This window comes from Schistocerca cancellata, chromosome 4 (genome assembly GCF_023864275.1).
Source record: "Schistocerca cancellata isolate TAMUIC-IGC-003103 chromosome 4, iqSchCanc2.1, whole genome shotgun sequence".
NCBI classification, from domain to species: domain Eukaryota; kingdom Metazoa; phylum Arthropoda; class Insecta; order Orthoptera; family Acrididae; genus Schistocerca; species Schistocerca cancellata.
The window spans coordinates 593,229,571-593,248,502 of record NC_064629.1 but is presented as its reverse complement, the minus strand read 5'-3'; the positions used below and the strand labels follow the sequence as shown (position 1 = coordinate 593,248,502).

Here is an 18,932-nt window from a genome sequence, read left to right as displayed (position 1 = left end):
TTGTAGCGAACTCCTTGAGCACCTTACAAGCTTTTGACCAGTGCTATCGTCGCCATCTGTTGATAATGGCTATCCTAGAGTCCGTTTATGTCCCCAAACAACATGGACAGTCAGTGGTCTTCATATGGACCCCAGCACATGTCGGAATCCCAGGAAATGAACTTGCCGACACGGTAGCCAAACGGGCTACTCGTAAACGAAGTCTGGAGATCAGGTACCAGAGTCTGATCTTTGCTTGGTGTTATACCACAAAGTTTTTTGGGCTCTGGAAACAGAATGACACTCCTTGACTTTGCTGACAAGTAAAGGAGAAGACGAATGTGTGGAGGTCCTCTTGCAAGGACTCAATTGTCCTTTGCTGGCTCTGCATCGGCCATACTTGACTGACTCACAGTCACTTCCTACACTGCGAGGACCCACCTCAGTGTCACTGTCCAAATTTAGCTGCCCTGAGATGGACTTTTAACCTTCCTTATGCACTACCTATTGTGTTAGGTGACGTGCCTCAACAGATGATCCAACTGTCTCATGGGAGCGTCCTGTGACAACCTGTGCTCTCTAACCTTGAACAATAAAATGTTACTCATCACTAAAATTACACCTTTCCAGTCATTAGAGGTCCAAGATTTATATATTATGGCCCATGCCAACTGGTTTTTCTTCATGACAGGTGTTAGCAACTGCTTCTTTATTGACTTTTGCGCCTTCTGCCCACAATCAAGAAGCCAGTACCATACTGTTGAACAGACAATTTTGACCCCAGTAGCCAATATATCTCTTTTAAAGTCCTTACTTGTCTTGTGAGGATGAATTCTACATTTTCTAAGCAGAATTTTGTCGGTTGTAGGTATGGTTTTTCGTTTTCATTCACATCAGCCTTTTCTCTTTGGAAAAGAGGCATTTCACTATGTGCCATAATAAGCTGTGAAACACTACATTTTTCCACACCAACAAAAGAGGCAATGTCTCTTACAGTCATAGAAGTGTGTTCATGAATAGCAACTGTTTTTGCCTCCTCCTTAGGTGAAATGTCCGTGTTAACACAAGCACAAAGTTTTCCTGTCAAGAACACAGAAATAACATACACTTTTGCCACATGTACAAGCACTCAGCTGAACTGGAGGAGACCATCAACTGTTGTTCATAGTCAAGGCAAGAATAGTCCACCAGGATTCCAACAATTGGGCAGATAAAATTGGTTACAACTAATCAACTTCAGTTCCTTGTAAAATATGAGCTTGTTCTCCTGAAGTCACAGTCACCAGTCAACGCAACGCAACGGATCCTTCCAACTATTCAGCGAGCAGAGAGAATTGTGGACTGTCACAACAGTAAGTGGTGTGCCAAATAAATATGGCAAGAACTTGTTAATGCCTAAGTGTGAGCTATCACTTTTTCAGTACTTTCCTGAATTTGCACTAGAAATGCCTCTATTCTAAAACCACTAGCATCACTATGAAACTGTGTTTTAACATTCTCATCATACAATGCTAGAACTGGAGAAGATGTTACATCTCCTTAAGGACAAAGAAAGATCTTTCTTGCATCTTGTTCCAGGTGAATTTGGCATCTCCTTGCAGTAGTTGTTCCAAGTGACATGTGTTTGTACAGAAGTTCTTTGCTCCCCTGCAGGTTTGGGGTTAGAATAGGCTCAAGGTATTCCTGCCTGTCATAAGAGGTGACTAAAAGGAGTCTCCCACTTTTTGGCCTAATCAGTTATGGTTCTCCTTTTAGGGTTTACGTACACATCTTTCAAAATTATCTGAAGTGCAGGCCATTTGGGGAAGGACACCTTACGTGGTGAAGTGCAGGCCATTTGGGGAAGGACACCTTACGTGGTGAAGTGTGGGCCATTTGGGGAAGGACACCTTACGTGGTGAAGTGTGGGCCATTTGGGGAAGGACACTTTACATGGTGCACCATATATCCAGTGTGCGATTAGACCTTCTGCACCTCTTATTGTCTTGGATCTGCAATTCCACCTGCAATCCAGTTATAGTCTGCTGTCCTTCTTCGCCCCCATGACAGTATTGGATTTCTCAGAACCCAAAATCCAGCACGGTTGCCAGTCTATCATGATGGGATCGTCATGTACCCCTGTGATGGTGGCCCTCTGACAACACAGGGATCGCACTGCTGATGCCTGGCCTGCACACTCCCCACATATGCCAAGGAGTAGATGCCCACCTTCTTGGGGCATCAGGACTCTCGGCAACAGCCATCGCGCCAGGTGGCCTTTGCTGTGGCTCGGTGTTGCCCGTGGGGAGAGGATCTGAGTGGGTGGCATCAGGGCGGATGACCTGCAATGAAGTGGACCAAATCATCTTTTGCTGGGGATTGAATGGCCACAACAGTCTCTAAAAAATGGAAAGTTGAATTTAATGCTGAGAATTATGACCCCAAATTGTTCCCCTCCCTAGCCACACCAAGGGAGGAACAGAACTATTGAAAAGAGAGAGCCTTATTTGCCAAGGTATTCAGTCTGCAGTATAATGGATGAGGACTCCTTTCTGGCTACAGAACCTTAATTTTTGTCGATCACCTGGAGGACAAGTTTGGGGAAGTGGCTGCGCTGTCAAAAATGAGAAATGGAGCAGGCCTCATTCAGACAGCATCCCCAGCCCAGTCCCGGGCATTGTTAGCCTGTGACCAGCTGGGTAATATTCCTGTTTCCATCATCCCACATAAAAGTCTCAACATGGTCCAGGGGATTATTTTACATCACGACCTTCTCTTGTAGTCTGACGGTAAGCTCCGCGCCAATTTAGGACGGCAGGGTGTTCACTTCATCCAGCGCATCTTTAGGGGACACAAAGACAATAGGGTTGCTACCAGTGTCTTCTTCTTGGTCTTTGAGGGTGATTCATTGCCTGAAAATGTCAAGATGATGGTATACTGATGTGACGTAAAACCATACGTCCCTCCCCCTATGAGGTGCTTTTAGTGCTGGAACTTCAGGCACATGTCTTCCTGCTGCAATTCCAGAGCCACATGTTGAGAATGTGGACATCCACTGCATCCAAATACTCCATGTGCACCTCCAAAAAAAAGCAGAAAATTATGGAGTACAAGACCCTGGACCAGCTCACTTACCAAGATGATAATGTATGAGGGTTGGAACTTTAATAGTGGCAACTATTTATTTACAGCTCGTACAAAATAGATATGTGTTTCAAAGCTTTCCTGACCTTCAAAGTAGTCACCAGCATTGTGTATAACGTGTTGTCAGTGATGTGGAAGTCATAGGATATTCTTAGCAATGCCAGTTGTGTTGACAGTTCAAGCGGCACGCTCTATTGCCCGATGAATTTGTAGCAGTTCTGAAGCAAATGCCGTGAAAGGTTTCTTTAGTATAGAAATCGAGTTGAACTTACGAGAGCTTAAGTCAGGGGAGTGCAGTAAGTGGTACAGCACTTAGCAGCCCCATCATTCAAACAAATCAGCAACAGCTTGCACTGTACATGCTTGAGCATTGTCCTGCAGGTCCTGCAGAAAGTGTCATCACTTATTTCTCTATGCCATTCATTTTTGGAACACAACCTACAACCAGCTTAGAGACAGAAGTGATGACACTTTCTGTGGGACCTGACCATCATTTTGCAGGACAATTCTCAAGCATGTACAGTGCAAGCTGTTACTGATTTGACTGATGGGGCTACTAAGTGCTATACCACCTACTGCACTCCTCTGACTCGTAAGTTCAACTTGATTTCTAAACTGAAGGAAACACTTCACGGCATTTGCTTCAGAACTGCTACAAATTCGTCATGCAGTAGACCACGCCACATGAGCTGTCAACACAACTGGCACTGCTAAGAGTATCCTAGGACTTCCACATCACTGGCAATGGGTTATACACAATGCTGGTAATTACTTTGAAGATCAGTAAAACTTTGAAACACGTATCTATTTTGTACAAGCTGTAAATAAATAGTTGCCACTATTAAAGTTCCAACCCTTGTAAATTTGAAAGCTGCAGCTATGTGGACATTTCCCTCATATGTGAGTGCGGTTCTGACATCTCATATAGTGGACCCTCAGGGCCGCCCGAATACATCTGTCCCCTTGATGTTGGGGGCATTCTTTTTTTGTCTCTCCCAAAGTGGCTACTTTGGGAGCAGTACCGCCCCCCCCCCCCTTGAAATGCTGGGTACATTGGACTTCTCCTCATAGCCAGAGAGGCTGCAGCCTCCTCCGGCCCCTCTCGCACAGAAGTGGTCCCTAGGGACTCTCCCTTCCAAGATCTCCACTAACGCAAAAGTGAACACTCATCAGTGGCTGAAGGAGCCACAAGCTGTTCGACAAAAGGTTTCACAGTCTTCCTTCGTGCCTAAAGCTAGTTCGGAGAAGCCTTCCCAGCAAGCCCCTAAAGAGAAGCAAGAGAGCAAGCAGACGAAGAAGTCTGCTAAGAAACAGGACTCTCCGGTGGCCCCAACACTACCACTCCTTACCAGTTCGGATTCTGAGGATGAGGTAGAGAATTTAGCATCCCGCAAAGACCTGGATCTCGCTAACGCCTCACCCGCAGTGAAAATGGATGCAATACTCAACCGGAGGCAGCAGATAATGCTGAGGCGTGAACTGCCTCCTTGGTCACTTCATGCCTTCTCTGACTACGGGGAGTGTCATCCTCCAGTGGAACTGCAGTGATTTTTTTTCTCTCACCTGTCTGAATTACGACAGCTCTTAAGCATTACTCTTGCGTTGCCCTTCAGGAACCCTGGTTTCCCACAATGTGGACCCCTGCAGTTCATGGCTATTGGGGGTACTACAAAAACCATACTGACTGTGACATACTGTCAGGTGGAATTTGTACCTATGTCCTTACCTCTGTCTATAGTGAACCTGTGCCCCCTCAAACACTTTTAGAAGCTGTGGCTGTCAGGGTGAGGAAAACACAGGAAATTACCATCTGTAACGTCTACCTCCCTCCAGTTGGTGAAGCGCCACCCCATGTATTTGCTACACTAATTTCCTAACTCCCCCCACCTTGTCTACTTCTGTGTGATTTTAATGCCCATAACCCTCTGTGAGGTGGAACCAAGGTTACTGGCTTTGGTAAACATGTCGAGGACGTAGTAACTCAACTCGACCTTGGGTCCTGAATACAGGTGTCTCCACGCATTTCAGTGTGGCATATGACTTATACTCAGCCATTGATCTCTCAGTCTACAGTACTGGCCTTCTCCTGTTTATCCACTGGAGAGCTCACGATGACTTGTGTGGTAGTCTTGTCTCTACCCCACCATCACTCATTTTGACACTTGCGCAGATGGGCTTTTCCCAAGGTTTACTAGGATGCTTTCACCTCACCTACCACCGTTGAATCTCCGTTGCATGCCTATATCAATGAGGTGGTCCACACCATCACTAGTACCATTGTTGGCAATACCTCGTTCCTCAAGTTGCTTCTGGTGGAAGTCGGTGCCTTGGTGGTCGCCAGAAATTACTGCAGCCATTAGAGGCCATAGGTGGACCCTCCAATGTTATAAGTGCCACCTGTCTCTGGAGAACCTCATTGCCTTCCAACAATTCTGTGACCAGGTCTGCCTACTCATCAAATGATGGAAGCAGGAGTGTTGGGAATGATACATCTGCACCATTGGAACACGGATCTCTCTTTTGCGGGCTTGGACCAAGCTCCGATGCTTTTACAGCTGTCAGATCCCTTCAGGTGTACGTGGAATTTCCACACATGGAGCTGGATCTGCTGATCCTGACGTAATCGCAGAGCATCTTGCCAAGCATTATGCTTGCACCTCTGTGTCTGAAAATTACTACCCTGCCTTTTATCTCCTCAAACAGCCGGTGGATTGACAACACCTATCTTTTGCTCCACGCCACTCTGAGCCATATAATGCTGCCTTCAGTGTGTGGGAATTCCTCAGTGCCCTTTCTGACTGTCCTGACATATCCCCTGGCCCAGATCACATCCATTCCCAAATAACTAAACATCTGTCAGCTAATTACCAGCACCACCTCATTGCCATCTTCAGCTGCATCTGGGGTGATGGTGAATTCCCGTCGCAATAGCGGGAAAGTATCATCTTTCCAGTGCTAAAACCTGGTAAGAACCCACTAGATGTGGATAACTATCATCCTATCAGCCTCACCAATGTTCTGTTCAAGCTGCTCGAAAGTTTTGTAAGCTGGTGGTGTTAGCTCCTTGAGTCTCAGGGCCTTCTGGCTCCATCACAAGGTGGCTTTTGACAAGGGCGCTCCACCACAGACAACATGGTCCACCTAGAGTCTGCCATTCAGTCGGCCTTTTCCTGGTGACAACACCTTATTGCCATCTTTTTTGACCTGACAAAGGCCTACAATACCACTTGGTGACACCACATCCTCACTAGTCTGCATGAGTGAGGTTTCCGGAACCCCCTCCCAATTTTTATATGGAACTTCTTGTCGCTCTGCACTTTCAGAGTTCGTATCAGTGTTTCCCACAGTGCGCCACATAGCCTCATAGCCAAGAGAATGCGATCCTGCAGGGCTCTGTCCTGAGTGTCAGACTCTTTTTAACTGTCGTTAATAGTCTTGCACTAGCAGTGGGGTCGTCAGTATCTCCCCACTGCTTGCAAATTATACCGCCCACATTCATTGTTTGCCTCACCATCCAAATTACTGTCTCCTTTCCCTTACACTGCAATCCATCTCCCGCAGCAGCGACCCAGAATGGGGACTCTCATTGCAATCCATGTCTGGTCGCTTCTTACTGAACTCGACATGTTCCCTCTACCACCTTTCTTGTGGGTTCACTTAAGTACACCTCCATGGTCCATGCCGTGCCCACAGCTTTGTCTGGACCTATCGCAAGGCCCAAAAGGCTCAGGTCCACCTGAGGCCCTCCACCAGCAATTTTTTTCTATTCTCGACAAGTTCCAGGGTTCAGAAATAGTCCACAACAATGGATCAGTGGTCAACAAGCTTCTTGGCTTCACTTACACTCATGTTGGATGTACCGAACAGCGCTCCTTGCCGGATGGCTGCAGTGTTTTCACTGTGGAGTTGGTAGCCATCTGTCACGCTCTTGAGCATATCCTCTCCTGCACTGGTGAGTCCTTCATCATCTGTAGTGACTCCTTAAGCAGCCTACAAGCTCTCGACCAGTGCTTCCCTCACCATTAATTGGTAATGACTATCCAGGAGTTTCTTTATGCCCTCAGAAATAGTGGACATTCATTGACCTCCATTTAGACCCCAGGACATGTCGGGATCCCAGACAATGATCTTGCTGACAACCTGGCCAAACAGGCTACCGTGAAACCAACTCTGGAGAATGGCCTGCTGGATACTGATCTCCAATCGGTCTTCCACCGTAAAGTTTTTGCGATCTAGGATACTGAATGATGCACCCTCAGTGCACCAAATAAACTACATGTTATCAAGGAGACAATGAATGTGTAGCGGTTATTCAAGTGAGCCACTCGCAGGGACTCCGTTGTCCTTTGCCAAGTCCGCATTGCCCATACTTGGCTAGAACATCGTTACCTCCTCCGTCATGAGGACCTGCCTTGGTGTCTGGTGTCTCTGTGGCTCCCACATGACTGTCGTCCTCATCTTGTTTGGCTGCCCAATTTTAGGTGCTCTGTGGTGGACTTTTAACTTTCCTGCCACACTGCCAATGGTGTTCGGTGACAATGCCTCAATGGCTGATGTTTTACATTTTGTTCGTGAGGGGGGTTTTTATCACACAGTCTAAGGGTGGGCGTTTGGCCTTCTCTCCCAGGCCTCCAACCTCCCTCCATTTTAACTCTTCCTCACTCTTTTTTTGCTTTCTGTTCACCTTGGTGCTCGTCTTTTCCCTACGTGTGTTCCCCTAGCCATTTCTTTTAGACTTGAGATTTTAGTGTGTTGCAGGGTGACTGTCTCATCCTCTTTTATTTTTGCGATCAGCCAGCCCATGCAATCTGCTATATTCTTTTAATACCTTCCACTACTTTCTCCTTTTAGCATATGTTTTCCCCTTTCTGTTGGCTTCTGTCTTTTATCTTTTGGTGTGATTTGTAGCTAGTTTTATGCCTTTTACTTCCCCCAACTCCTTTTAGGACTGTTTTTATCTCAAGACCTGTTTGAATAAGGAAAAAGGTACTGATAACCCTGTAGTTTGGTCCCTTTATTCCCCAAACCAACAGACTTTCTTTATGAATCCACATCTGTGCACGGCTGAGGGTATCTTGTACCACTAGACATTTCCTGTTCCACTCACAAGTAGAGTGAGAGAAAAGTGACTGTCTGCATGCCTTCGTACAAGCCCTAATTTCTCTAATTTTATCTCTATCGTCCTTGTGTAAAATGTGTATTGGTGGCAGTAGAATCATTATGCAGTCAGCTTCAAGTTCAGGTTCTTCTTCAAACATGAACCAGACTTCTGTAAAATTCTCCAAATAAACTGAAGTTCCTAATACCATCGATAAGTGCTTATTCCATTTCATATTGCTTCGCATCATTATGCCTCAATATTTAACAGATGTGGCACTGTCAAGAAAAACACTACTAACACTATAATAGAACCTCACAGAGGTGGTTTTCCTACTCATCTGCATTAACCTGGAGTTTTCTACTTTTAGACCAACAATAAATTTTGTCTAAATCATCTTGTATCATCCTAAAGTCACTCAACAACATAACAAGAAGCACTTTCCTGTACACTGTACCATGATCAGCAAGCAGCTGCAGATTGCTGCTCACTGTGTCCATCAAATCGTGTATGTTTCTAGAGTATAAGGCTGTTCCTATCACACTTACCTGGGGCTTCCTGATGATACCCTTGTCTCTGATGAACATGTGCTGTAGAGGGCAAAATAATAGTTTCTCATACTTAAGAAGTCTTTGAGCCATTTGCGTGTATGTGAAGCTATTTTTTATGCTCTTAACTTTGTTAACAATCTGGAGTGAGGTACCATGTTAAACATAATCTGGAAATCTAGGAATGTGGAATTCGCATGTTGTCCTTCATTCATAGTTTGCAGGATATCATGTGAGGAAAGGGCATGCTGAGCATTGCACCGTCAATGCTTTCTAAGTCTGTGATGATTTGTGAACAGGAGATTTTCCATCTCAAGGGAATTTAAAGTATTCAAACTGAGAATATGTTCAAGGATTCTTCAGCAAACCGATGTTAAGTATATTGGTCTACAATTTTGCAGATCTGTTCTACCACCCTTCTTATATACAGGAGTCATTGGCACGTTTTTCCAGTCACTTGGGACTTTGTGCTGGGCAAGAAATTCATGATAAATGCAAGCTAAGTAATGGGCCAATGCTGTAGAGTACTCCCTGTGAAACCAGATTGAGATTCTATCTGTACCTGGTGACTTATTTGTTGTCAACTCTTTCAAATGTTTCTGTACACCAGGGATGCTTATTACTATGTTGTCCATACAGGATTCTGCGCAATGGTCAAACGACAGTATCTTTTCATGATTCTCCTGTGTGAACGACTTTTTGAACACAGAATTTAAAACTTCAGCTTTCGTTTTGATATCTTCAGCTGCCACACCAGACTGGTCAATGAGTGACTGGATAGAAGCCTTCAGCCCACTCAGCGATGTTATGTAGGACCAGAATTTACTCAGGTTCTTGGCAAGATATTTTTATCTGATATGATGATGGAAGTTGTTGTATGCTTCGTACATCCATCTTATTACAGGTGCAGGAATTTCTACTAACTTTTACCTGTTGTCATTTGCTCATTCTTTTTTGAACCAAGAATTCAACAGTCACTGTTTCCTCAGCATTTTTCAAATTTTGTTATTGAATCATAACGGGTCTTCTCTGCCCTTAATCCACTTACTTGGCATATACTCCTCCAGAGCATGATTTGCAATCTGTTTAAATTTTTCCCATAGTTCTTCTACATCCATCATGTTGGAAGTGAATTGCCTAAGTGGGATGCTAACAATGTCTTATCTGCTCTTTATAGAAAAAAATACTCTCCTAGCTTTTTTGATGGATTTATTATCTTTAGTAACCATCGTCGCTATGATATCATGATCACAATTTTAACTAGCTTCTCAAGACAAGTTTTCAGAAAACTTGTTCAAAAGTGCCTCACAAGACTGCCCATCTGTACCACCTGCAGTGAACCCATGGATGTCCCATTGTATACTCAGTAGGTTAAAGTCGCCTCCAACTAATATTGCAAGATGTTGGTATTTCCACACTACTGAGCATAGACTCTCTTTGAGCCAGTCTATAACTGTCACGGTGGAATCGGGTGGCTGATAAAAAAATATCTTGAGTTCACTTAGATGTGTACACATGTCCAGATAACTTCAGTCAGACTCTGTTTCGACCTTAATAGACACAGTGCTTTTGTCAACTGTAGTGAACGAACACTTCCTTACTGATGACATTCAATCTGTCTCACCAATATACTTTCCATGACTTGGTAAATATTTCAGAGCTTTCTACTTTGGGTTTCAACCAGTTTTTGCTTCTAAGAATAATTTCAGTGTGACAACTTTCCATGGGGGACAGTAAATTCAGGAACTTTGCTAAAAATACATTGACAATTTATTGTTAAAATTTAGACAGTTGAACTGTATTATCTTTGGACGGTGTATAATTTTGCTCTCTGTGTATTGACTGACAATCATTCTTCCGAGGACATGAAACTAATGCCTAGTCAAAGAAAAAAAGTGCACTTCACAAATATTCTGATACTTGCTGACCTATCAAGAGAAGTCCTGCAATGCTTCACTCCATAATGAAGGCCCAGATATCTGCAGCCAAGACCATAATAGAATCAATGGAGCCTTTGGTTGGGACTCTCCACTCAGCTCTAAACAAAAGGACCCCACTCTGCAAGCAAGACCAGCAGTCTTCACCACTTCTGCCAGCTGCTCATACAAAATGAGGATGGCCTCAGAATCCAATCAACAGATGTCACTAGTGCCAACCTACAGATGAGTGCACCCTGCCTGCTCGATAATTGCAGCCAGGGCCTCACTAAATGAGGCCACCCAGCAGATGTGCCGAGCACACATTAGATTTCATCCCAGTGCTGGATGTTATTTCCCTAAGGGGCTCCATAATGTACCTAACATTGGAGCTTCTGATAACTAGCAGACCCCTGCCCCCTGTGCCTACTCAGACCCTGTTGAAGAAGTGGCCACCTGTCCACTCAGGGCTCAGTGGGTGAGGTCAGTTGGCCATCCTTCACATTGACTCTCCACCTCAAGCTAAGTGAATTTGATACCATCCGTCACTCATCTTGTATTGAGGGCAGTTTCCCTGTGCTGGGTACACTTCAGGATGCCTTGAAAGCAAATCCTGTTGGCGAAACAAGCAATATCTAAGTTGTCACACACAATGTCCATGATTCTCTGCCACTGCTACATCCCAAGGCAACAGCCTGAAGATGGCTGGGTGTGACAAAAAGCATCTGCAGCTGTTTGCAATCTGCAGCCAGTTTCTCCTGCATCCACCCACAGCGGGCGCAAATCTGATCCATCCTAGTACTACTAACATAATTCTTAACTGTAAAAGTACACAGAGAAAGCTAAAAATGTAACTTGCTACCCTCTTGGTGTGTCACCAACATAGGCTGGTGCCATTAGTATGAGTATGTTCTGAGTAAACTTCTCACATCATAAATGTGCTGAGGAGTTTTAAAATATGTGACTGCTCTTGATTTCTCTGTATCAGGACAGACTCCATCACCATTCACTAGGTGCCCCAAGATTTCAATTTCTTTGGTGATGAAGAGGCAGTACTTTAGATTAAGGCAGAGACCTGCAGTCTGAAAACACGTCAACACAGTTGGCAGGCAGCTTAGATGTTCTTCAGATGTCTTAAAAAAAAGACAGTGTCATGCAGATAGCAAAGACACATCATCCATTTAAGGTATTGAAGTAGGATTTCGCTCATACATTCGAAGGTGGCTTGAACATTACACAGTTCGAATGGCATAACTTTAAACTCCTAGAGACCATTAGGAGTCACAAAGGCAGCCTTTTCCCAATCAGTCTCGTCAGCCTCGATTTGCCAGTAGCCTGTCTACATTTTTATAGTTGAAAAATAATTTCCTGCTTTCAAGCAGTCTAAGGTTTCACAAATACACTGCGATGCATAGACATCTTACATCATGAATTTGTTCAGTCATCAGTAGTTGATGCAGAAATGCTGTGTGATACCCCTGGTATTCTCAAGACATCAGGAGAAGACCAAGGATACTTTGAAGGTCCAGTAATGCCATCTTGCAGCATCTTCTCCACTTCCTCCCAGATCGTCTATTGTCCAGATGGTGACACCATATACAAGCACTGTATAATTGGTGGATGATCCCCCAGTGCTAACAGAGTATTATATCATGGGCTGCTTGGTCTATCTTTTCTCCACTCCTGGTTTTAAAGAATCCAAAAATTGACATAGAATGGCTATTGCTCACCAATGTTGTTCCTTGGTCAGATCAGATCCCATTGGCAGTTCAGTAGTAGCTTCCCCCCTACAATGCCTGTTGTGTAAGCAGAGCATGATTCTTTGGCAATTACATTAAGCCACCCTTCCTGGACTGGTTCCACTGCCCCTCTGCACATAACTTTAGGGGTGAATTGTTGCTGCTCATGACAGTGATTCAACATTCTCCTTTACCACCTACAATGTTTATGATTGTCATTGGCATGTAGATTTCTTTCGTGAGCCTGAGTAGCGTTTTGGAATTGACAAAGCTTCACAGTTTAACTGAGCATCTCAGTTGACGACTAGAACTCGTGTTACTGATGCCAGTGGGATAACTTCATCTTCAGTGGTAAATAACTGGCTGGAGCAATCTCTCTTGTGTTTACTGGAATAGTTCCACCAACCTGGAGCTCTGATCTTTCACATTCTTATGACTACTTGAGATGCCTGTAAGAAGTTCCATCCAAGAATGACATTATGTCTGCATTCTGCTAAAACAACAAATTCAAAATACTGTGTTCTGTTGTTTATTGTTGTTCTTGCAATACGTGTTCCTGTTGGCTGGACGTATTTTCCATTTAAGATCTTTAGCATAATCTCTTGTGTATAACAGGACATAGTCTTCTTTAGCTGACAACAGCAAGCATCTGATATGAAAGAAAAAGAAGCCCCTGAATTGACTAGTACTTGGACAGGTTGGACATTGATGATATCAGTGAGAGTTCCTGATATCTTGGTGACTGTCGTCCATGGATGATTTTCATCTGTGGTGGTCTCACTTCCATATGTGGTATGCTTGCTTAGTTTTCCTGTATTCAGTGGCTAGGCAAGCTGCTGGTACCTTTGTATGATGATGGGGAACAGCTATGGTATATTGAGGAGCATGTCCAGGCTGCAATGATGGGCTTCATCCCACAGGTCGACTGTAATGGTCTACAGTAGACCAGCATGAAAAGTAGTTTTTTTATGGTTGATGTCTTGTGGCTTGTGGTGTAATAGTCATCAAACACTGGTCATCTCATTCTGCAGTAGCATACAATATGCCTAGAGCAACCACAGTGTCAGTATACTGGTGTGTTGTTCTCCATACACCAAATGTCTGTTTTCTGTGGTGCAATGTACTTTGTGTAGGAGTATGCGTTGGTTGGTTGCTGAATAAATTCGGGTTGGCAACATCCACTCTTCACAGCATGTTTGACTGGTGGTGGAGATTTGTGTCATAGATATGCCTTTATTGATATTCTCTATTCCCTCATGATGTATTGGGTGGACACTGGTGCATGCTATCACTTGTGTACTTGCTCTGACATTCCTGGCTGCCATATACTGCTGTGCTTCTTCCCTTTCCATCTTGCATATGAGAGAGATGAGCTCATGGTGATCTTCCATAAATGCCATAGGGACGACATTCTCATGCTCGGTTTTACAATTTGCATAGGGTTCAAAATATTCTGTATATATGACTGTGTTGTTCCCCTTGGTGTTGGGCTCTGTTCTTCAATTGTTCTCCTGTGAAGTGGGCTTGCTGCTGTTTGCCGCCAAACTTTTTCTTCACTCCAGCCTGGAATTCATACCAGCTTCTCTCCATCGTTCTCAAACCACTGTTGGGCTGTTCTGTCCAAGTAAAAGTACACATTTACCAAACTTGTTGGCATCCCACCTGTTCATCCATTTTGTCGGGTCTTGACCAGAGTCTCTGGAATGTACTGATGCATGCCTTACTGCTATTTTGGAATCCATCTGCCTCCTGGTATATATAGATCTTAGGAATGATGTACTGCTTTTATTCTAGTTCCTGTCCTTTCAGATGACAGATTTTACATTGTCGCAATTACATCAATCTTTTGAAGTACCCAGTGTCTCTACCACACACTGTCATGTTGAAACTACAATCAAGTTGAAATCCAAAGGCAGGGTTGTCAGTGAAGTACAACACTTAGAACTGAAAGCATGTTTATTATTGACACCAACATACACTCAGAACATTATCTATCTCAAGAACATTCCAGAAATGATAAATACAAAATAATTGCAGGCAGTCAGGGTTGAACTGATACCTATAACGTGCCAACCAGTGACACTAACCTCTATGCCACATGTTGTGCCCATAGTTCATGGTGATATGCTTCAGAAACTGGAATGAAAGGTGTATGCTTGTGTAAAGCAATTATGTTCATGATTTGTAAAGATGCACAAGCTTTTCAAATTGTAGGGAATGAAAGCTTTTTAAGTCTACTGAAAGTCATTGCACTTTATGCAAAGTATGATGGAGACATACATTCAGGTGGGTGCTGGAAAACCAATTTGAAGTTATTCAGAACTACTTGAAAAATAATATTCAGAATGTGACCAGTTTAACACTCTTGAAGATATTTGGACTGAAACAATGTGGTATAGATAAGTGCCATGCTAGTACCCCACCCATGCTAACAGCTGCAGATACTGTAAATCTGCAAGATGGTTTTGACGTTCTGTGATCTATAGAAGTGGCTACTTCTGCATAGGAAAGTACATTGTAAGCAATAATGTAATGCTAATAACTAGTATGTTGAATATTAAAATACAAAGGGAACTAGGAAAGTTCTGCAATACGACGCAACAATAAATCGCTATGTTCTGAGAATACTTCATACTTGCTTTGTAGGCACTGTGCCAAGTCTGTGGATGCAGCTGTTCACTAGCAGGGTTAGTTTGAAGTGCTTGCTATGGCATCATGGTCACGAAGTGAAATATGGTCCGGTTTGCGGTACAACTTCGCGCGTGGTTTAAACATAGACCAGTGCTTTGGAGAAATGACTTACATTCAGTGATGTGTGTCCACATCGTACAACTGTATTCAGGTGGCACAGAGAATACCAAAGAGGAAATTTTACTCTGGAGGATGCTGAGAGGACGGGAAGGCCACGATCATCAGTTAAAACATTGATGCTGTGAGGAAGATGTTAGACGAAGACTGGCAAGTGACAACGGTTCAATCCCGCATCCAGCTATCCTGATTTAGGTTTTCTGTGATTTCTCTAAATCACTCCAGACAAAATACCGGGATGGTTCCTTTGAAAGAGCATGGCCGACTTCCTTCCCTAATCTGATGAGACCAATGACCTCGCTGTCTGGTCTCCTCCCCCAAACAACCCAACCCAACCAACTGGCGAGTGACATATAAGCAGATAGAGGAGACCTTATGGTTAAATGCATCAACAATTTGTTCAATTCTACATCATCATTTGCAAATAAAGAAATTCTGTTGCCTCTGGGTGCCACCTAGGTTGACAGAAGAGCAGATGACACACCATATGACTTGGTGCCAGGAGATGTTAAGGAAGTTTTCTAAGGGACAGTCTAAATATGTGAATAGCATCATGACAGGTGACGAGAATTGGCATTATGATGTGCCGACTAAGACTCAAAACAAAGTTTTGGTCTTTGAAGATAATGACACACCCGTGGCTCTTGGAAAATCCCAATCAGTAAAGAAGAAAATGATAGCTGTTTTTTTCCAAATTGAATGGAATTGTGGAGCATGTTGTTTTGGATGCACAGAAGAAAGTCACAGCTAAGTGGTACACTGAACACTGCCTGCCGAAAGTCATCCAATCTTTGAAGAACCTGCGACCAAAGACGAGAATGAACATTTGGTTCCTCCATCACGACAGTGCTCCATCTCACCATGCCAAAGTTTGCACCGAATGTTTGTGGGGTACAGGTCTGAAACTCCTTGAGTACCCTCCTTACAGTCCAGACCTTACTCCTCGTAACTTCGCACTGTTCCCATATGTGAGAATGAAGCTGAAAGGAGGGCAGTTTTCAAGTGATGATGACTTCCTGAGGGCTTGGGAGAACGAGTGTGCCTTTCTCCCTACAGAAGCTTGGGAGAACTAGTTTAGGGATTGGTTTTGGAGGATGGAGAGGTGTATTCAATATGGCAGAAATTACTGTGAAAAAATTAAATAAATAAAGCTGTATTGCAAAATTTTCCTATCACCCTTTGTATCTATTGTGCAACCAGACCAATACAGACTATTGGAGAGAACCTGAAGAGTAATACCATAACATAAATCAAAAAGTGCTCATTAACACTGAACAAGTTAACATATTACCCATATCAACATTGTTCAATCATAGGTTCAGGAACATACACTTTCATAATGCTTCAGCATGTATAAAGACAGTTAATACCATCAAAGATTTACTTGCAGTTGTTGAAACGATTGTCACTGAGAATGGGCGAAAACGTAGATATATTGCAGGACACGGGGTGAACCAAATTTGATTTATGGAGTGAACATTATGAAACACAACAAGAAAAGAGTAATTTGCAAATAAGCAAAGAACCTGATGTACCATCACAGTTCAGTTATTATCTGAAAGACTGGCTTCAAGCTCTTAAACAAGATCCATTAAAAGCATGCAAAGAAAAGCTCCACAATCTTCCAGTGGTGTCATCGGATGCCATATGGAGGGGCTTGGGATCAGCACACCATTCTCCTGGTCAGTGTCAGCTTTCTTGAACTTAGAGTTGCAACTTCTCATTCAAGAAACTCCTCAATTGACCTTATGATGCTCAGTATACCCCAGTCCAGTCCTCCTACAAAGAAGAATCACTCTCAGTACTGGGAATCGAATTCAGTGGCTCCCTGTCACAGCCAACATGCTGCAAAGTGCAGTTATTTTTAGCATTATGCAGTATGCATGTTCACTGCAAGACTATCCGCACACCGGTTTTCTGTATGATTTGGTGAGTGTGACTGTCTAATAACTCTGGGTAGGTTCTTCATACCCACAGATACGGAAAGTCCATTCTAGTAGGTACCTGTTTTAGATACAGTTTGATAAAAATTCCTTCTATCTTTTCTGGATTCCAGTTTTATATTTTATGACTGCATCAATTTTAAAATAAATACGTGCCACATAGACTGCCCTTTTATTTGAAAATTGGGGTACTGTTACTGAACCGGGCTGGAAATGGAGTGGAGAAACGTATCTTGAGTCTTTATAAGAGTTCGGCAAAGGCAGTGAAGACCACCTTCACCAAGACTTTGCCCAAGAAAGCTTTGTGGGATTTCCTCATTGTGCCAGCTCTAATGGAGCCTCGTACTTTTTTACTTAGATATTAGTTGTCAACTTCAGGTCAGGACAGAAACCACTCTGTAAACAAAAAGATAAGAAATAAGAATCTTTTACTAATAGTGCACCTAGCAATGAGGCTATACGTTTATGTTATATCAGTGAATAATAGTGTATAATTATTGTGTTGATGCAGATAATTAGTAAGTTTAAGGAAGTATTATTCATTTTTTGGATAATATCATCAACAACAACAATAATAATAATAATAATAATAATCACGTCAGATATGCTGCACTTTCTTCCTTCAAGTGTTCTGAGTGATTTTATGGTTGTTTTCAGAACAGTGAACAATTGTTACAATGAAACTTTTCTGAATATCGCTTCTAAGCATATTTTAATCAATCTGAAATATATTTTTGCATGGCAATTATCAGAAGTGTCAATGTATAGAAGTTACATTATACTGTTTCAGCTGAATGATTGCCTGTTGTACACATCATACTATGGGTCAGGACTGGCATCAGGGCTAAAAGTAAATTCAGAGCTCCCTCTTGGAGGCATGAAGGTTACTACACCACAGGCTGAGGAATTCCATAATGAGTTCAGTATCATTAGCAGCACAAGGAGTTTTACACTAATGGCAAGGTAAGTAAGATTAAAAAAAAAATACTTTTTCAGCTTGTTGGCTGAGAATGAGGTTTATCTTGAAAGTTTCTGTCAATAACTAAACGATGAATTGGCTACCGTGATACCATTTTTAGCTTAAAAGTGAAGAAATTGTTGTAACCTTATGCGAGTCTCTCCTTACAGTGTAGTAGTATACCATGATGTAACAATTAGATAGATGTGGGTTATTTCCAAAATTCTGGTACACTTCTTTTGTGGTCATTTTTTTCTTATTCTTATCAACTTCATCCATTTTCCACATTTATTGAAATGAAATGAGGGGAGAATGAAATAAAGTTGGGAGGTTTGTATTGAAAATAATGAACTGTAAAAAGGAAAGAGGGGGTAAGGAACAAACCACCATACAGTTGACAAAGAACTCACATGACATGGGGCGGTGGTCTTACGAATCTTCGTTATGGTTGCTACCTTGCATTTCTGCCAATAACTTAATGGAAATGGAAATAATCTGACTACCCATTCACAGTAATCACACATCATTTACTGCAGAAATGTTATACAGTTTTTGTTAGAATTTTAGTTGAAAATTATGGTTCTTGTAAAGGTGTTAATAATTAATTCTTGGATTCACAACTCTTCAGTAATGCCACAGTAAATGCTTTTGATCACTATTACAACTGCTTATAAAATTAATTGGCATTTAAGTTATTAGTAGTTTATTTTCTTCTGTGCAGCTGTTACATATTTCACTCATAGTAGCAAAATAATTCCCATGGTTGCTATGATTTTATGGATTTAAGCTCTAGACGCCACATCTTAAAGTACTGCTCTGA

At 42.7% G+C, this 18,932-nt stretch overlaps 1 protein-coding gene across 11 annotated transcripts in view; it reads left to right on the top strand.

Moving 5' to 3' along the window:
• The window catches only part of LOC126183341 (uncharacterized), a 191,445-nt gene that overhangs the window by 111,670 nt on the left and 60,843 nt on the right, over window positions 1-18,932 (top strand). For all 11 annotated transcript variants that reach the window (XR_007536723.1, XM_049925213.1, XM_049925220.1 and 8 more), the window contains one exon: window positions 17,945-18,117. Coding sequence is in view for 10 of the 11 variants with exons in the window: in XM_049925213.1 (XP_049781170.1) it covers window positions 17,945-18,117 (173 nt within the window). In the remaining variant the exon portion in view is untranslated. The remainder of the gene's footprint in view (window positions 1-17,944; window positions 18,118-18,932) is intronic.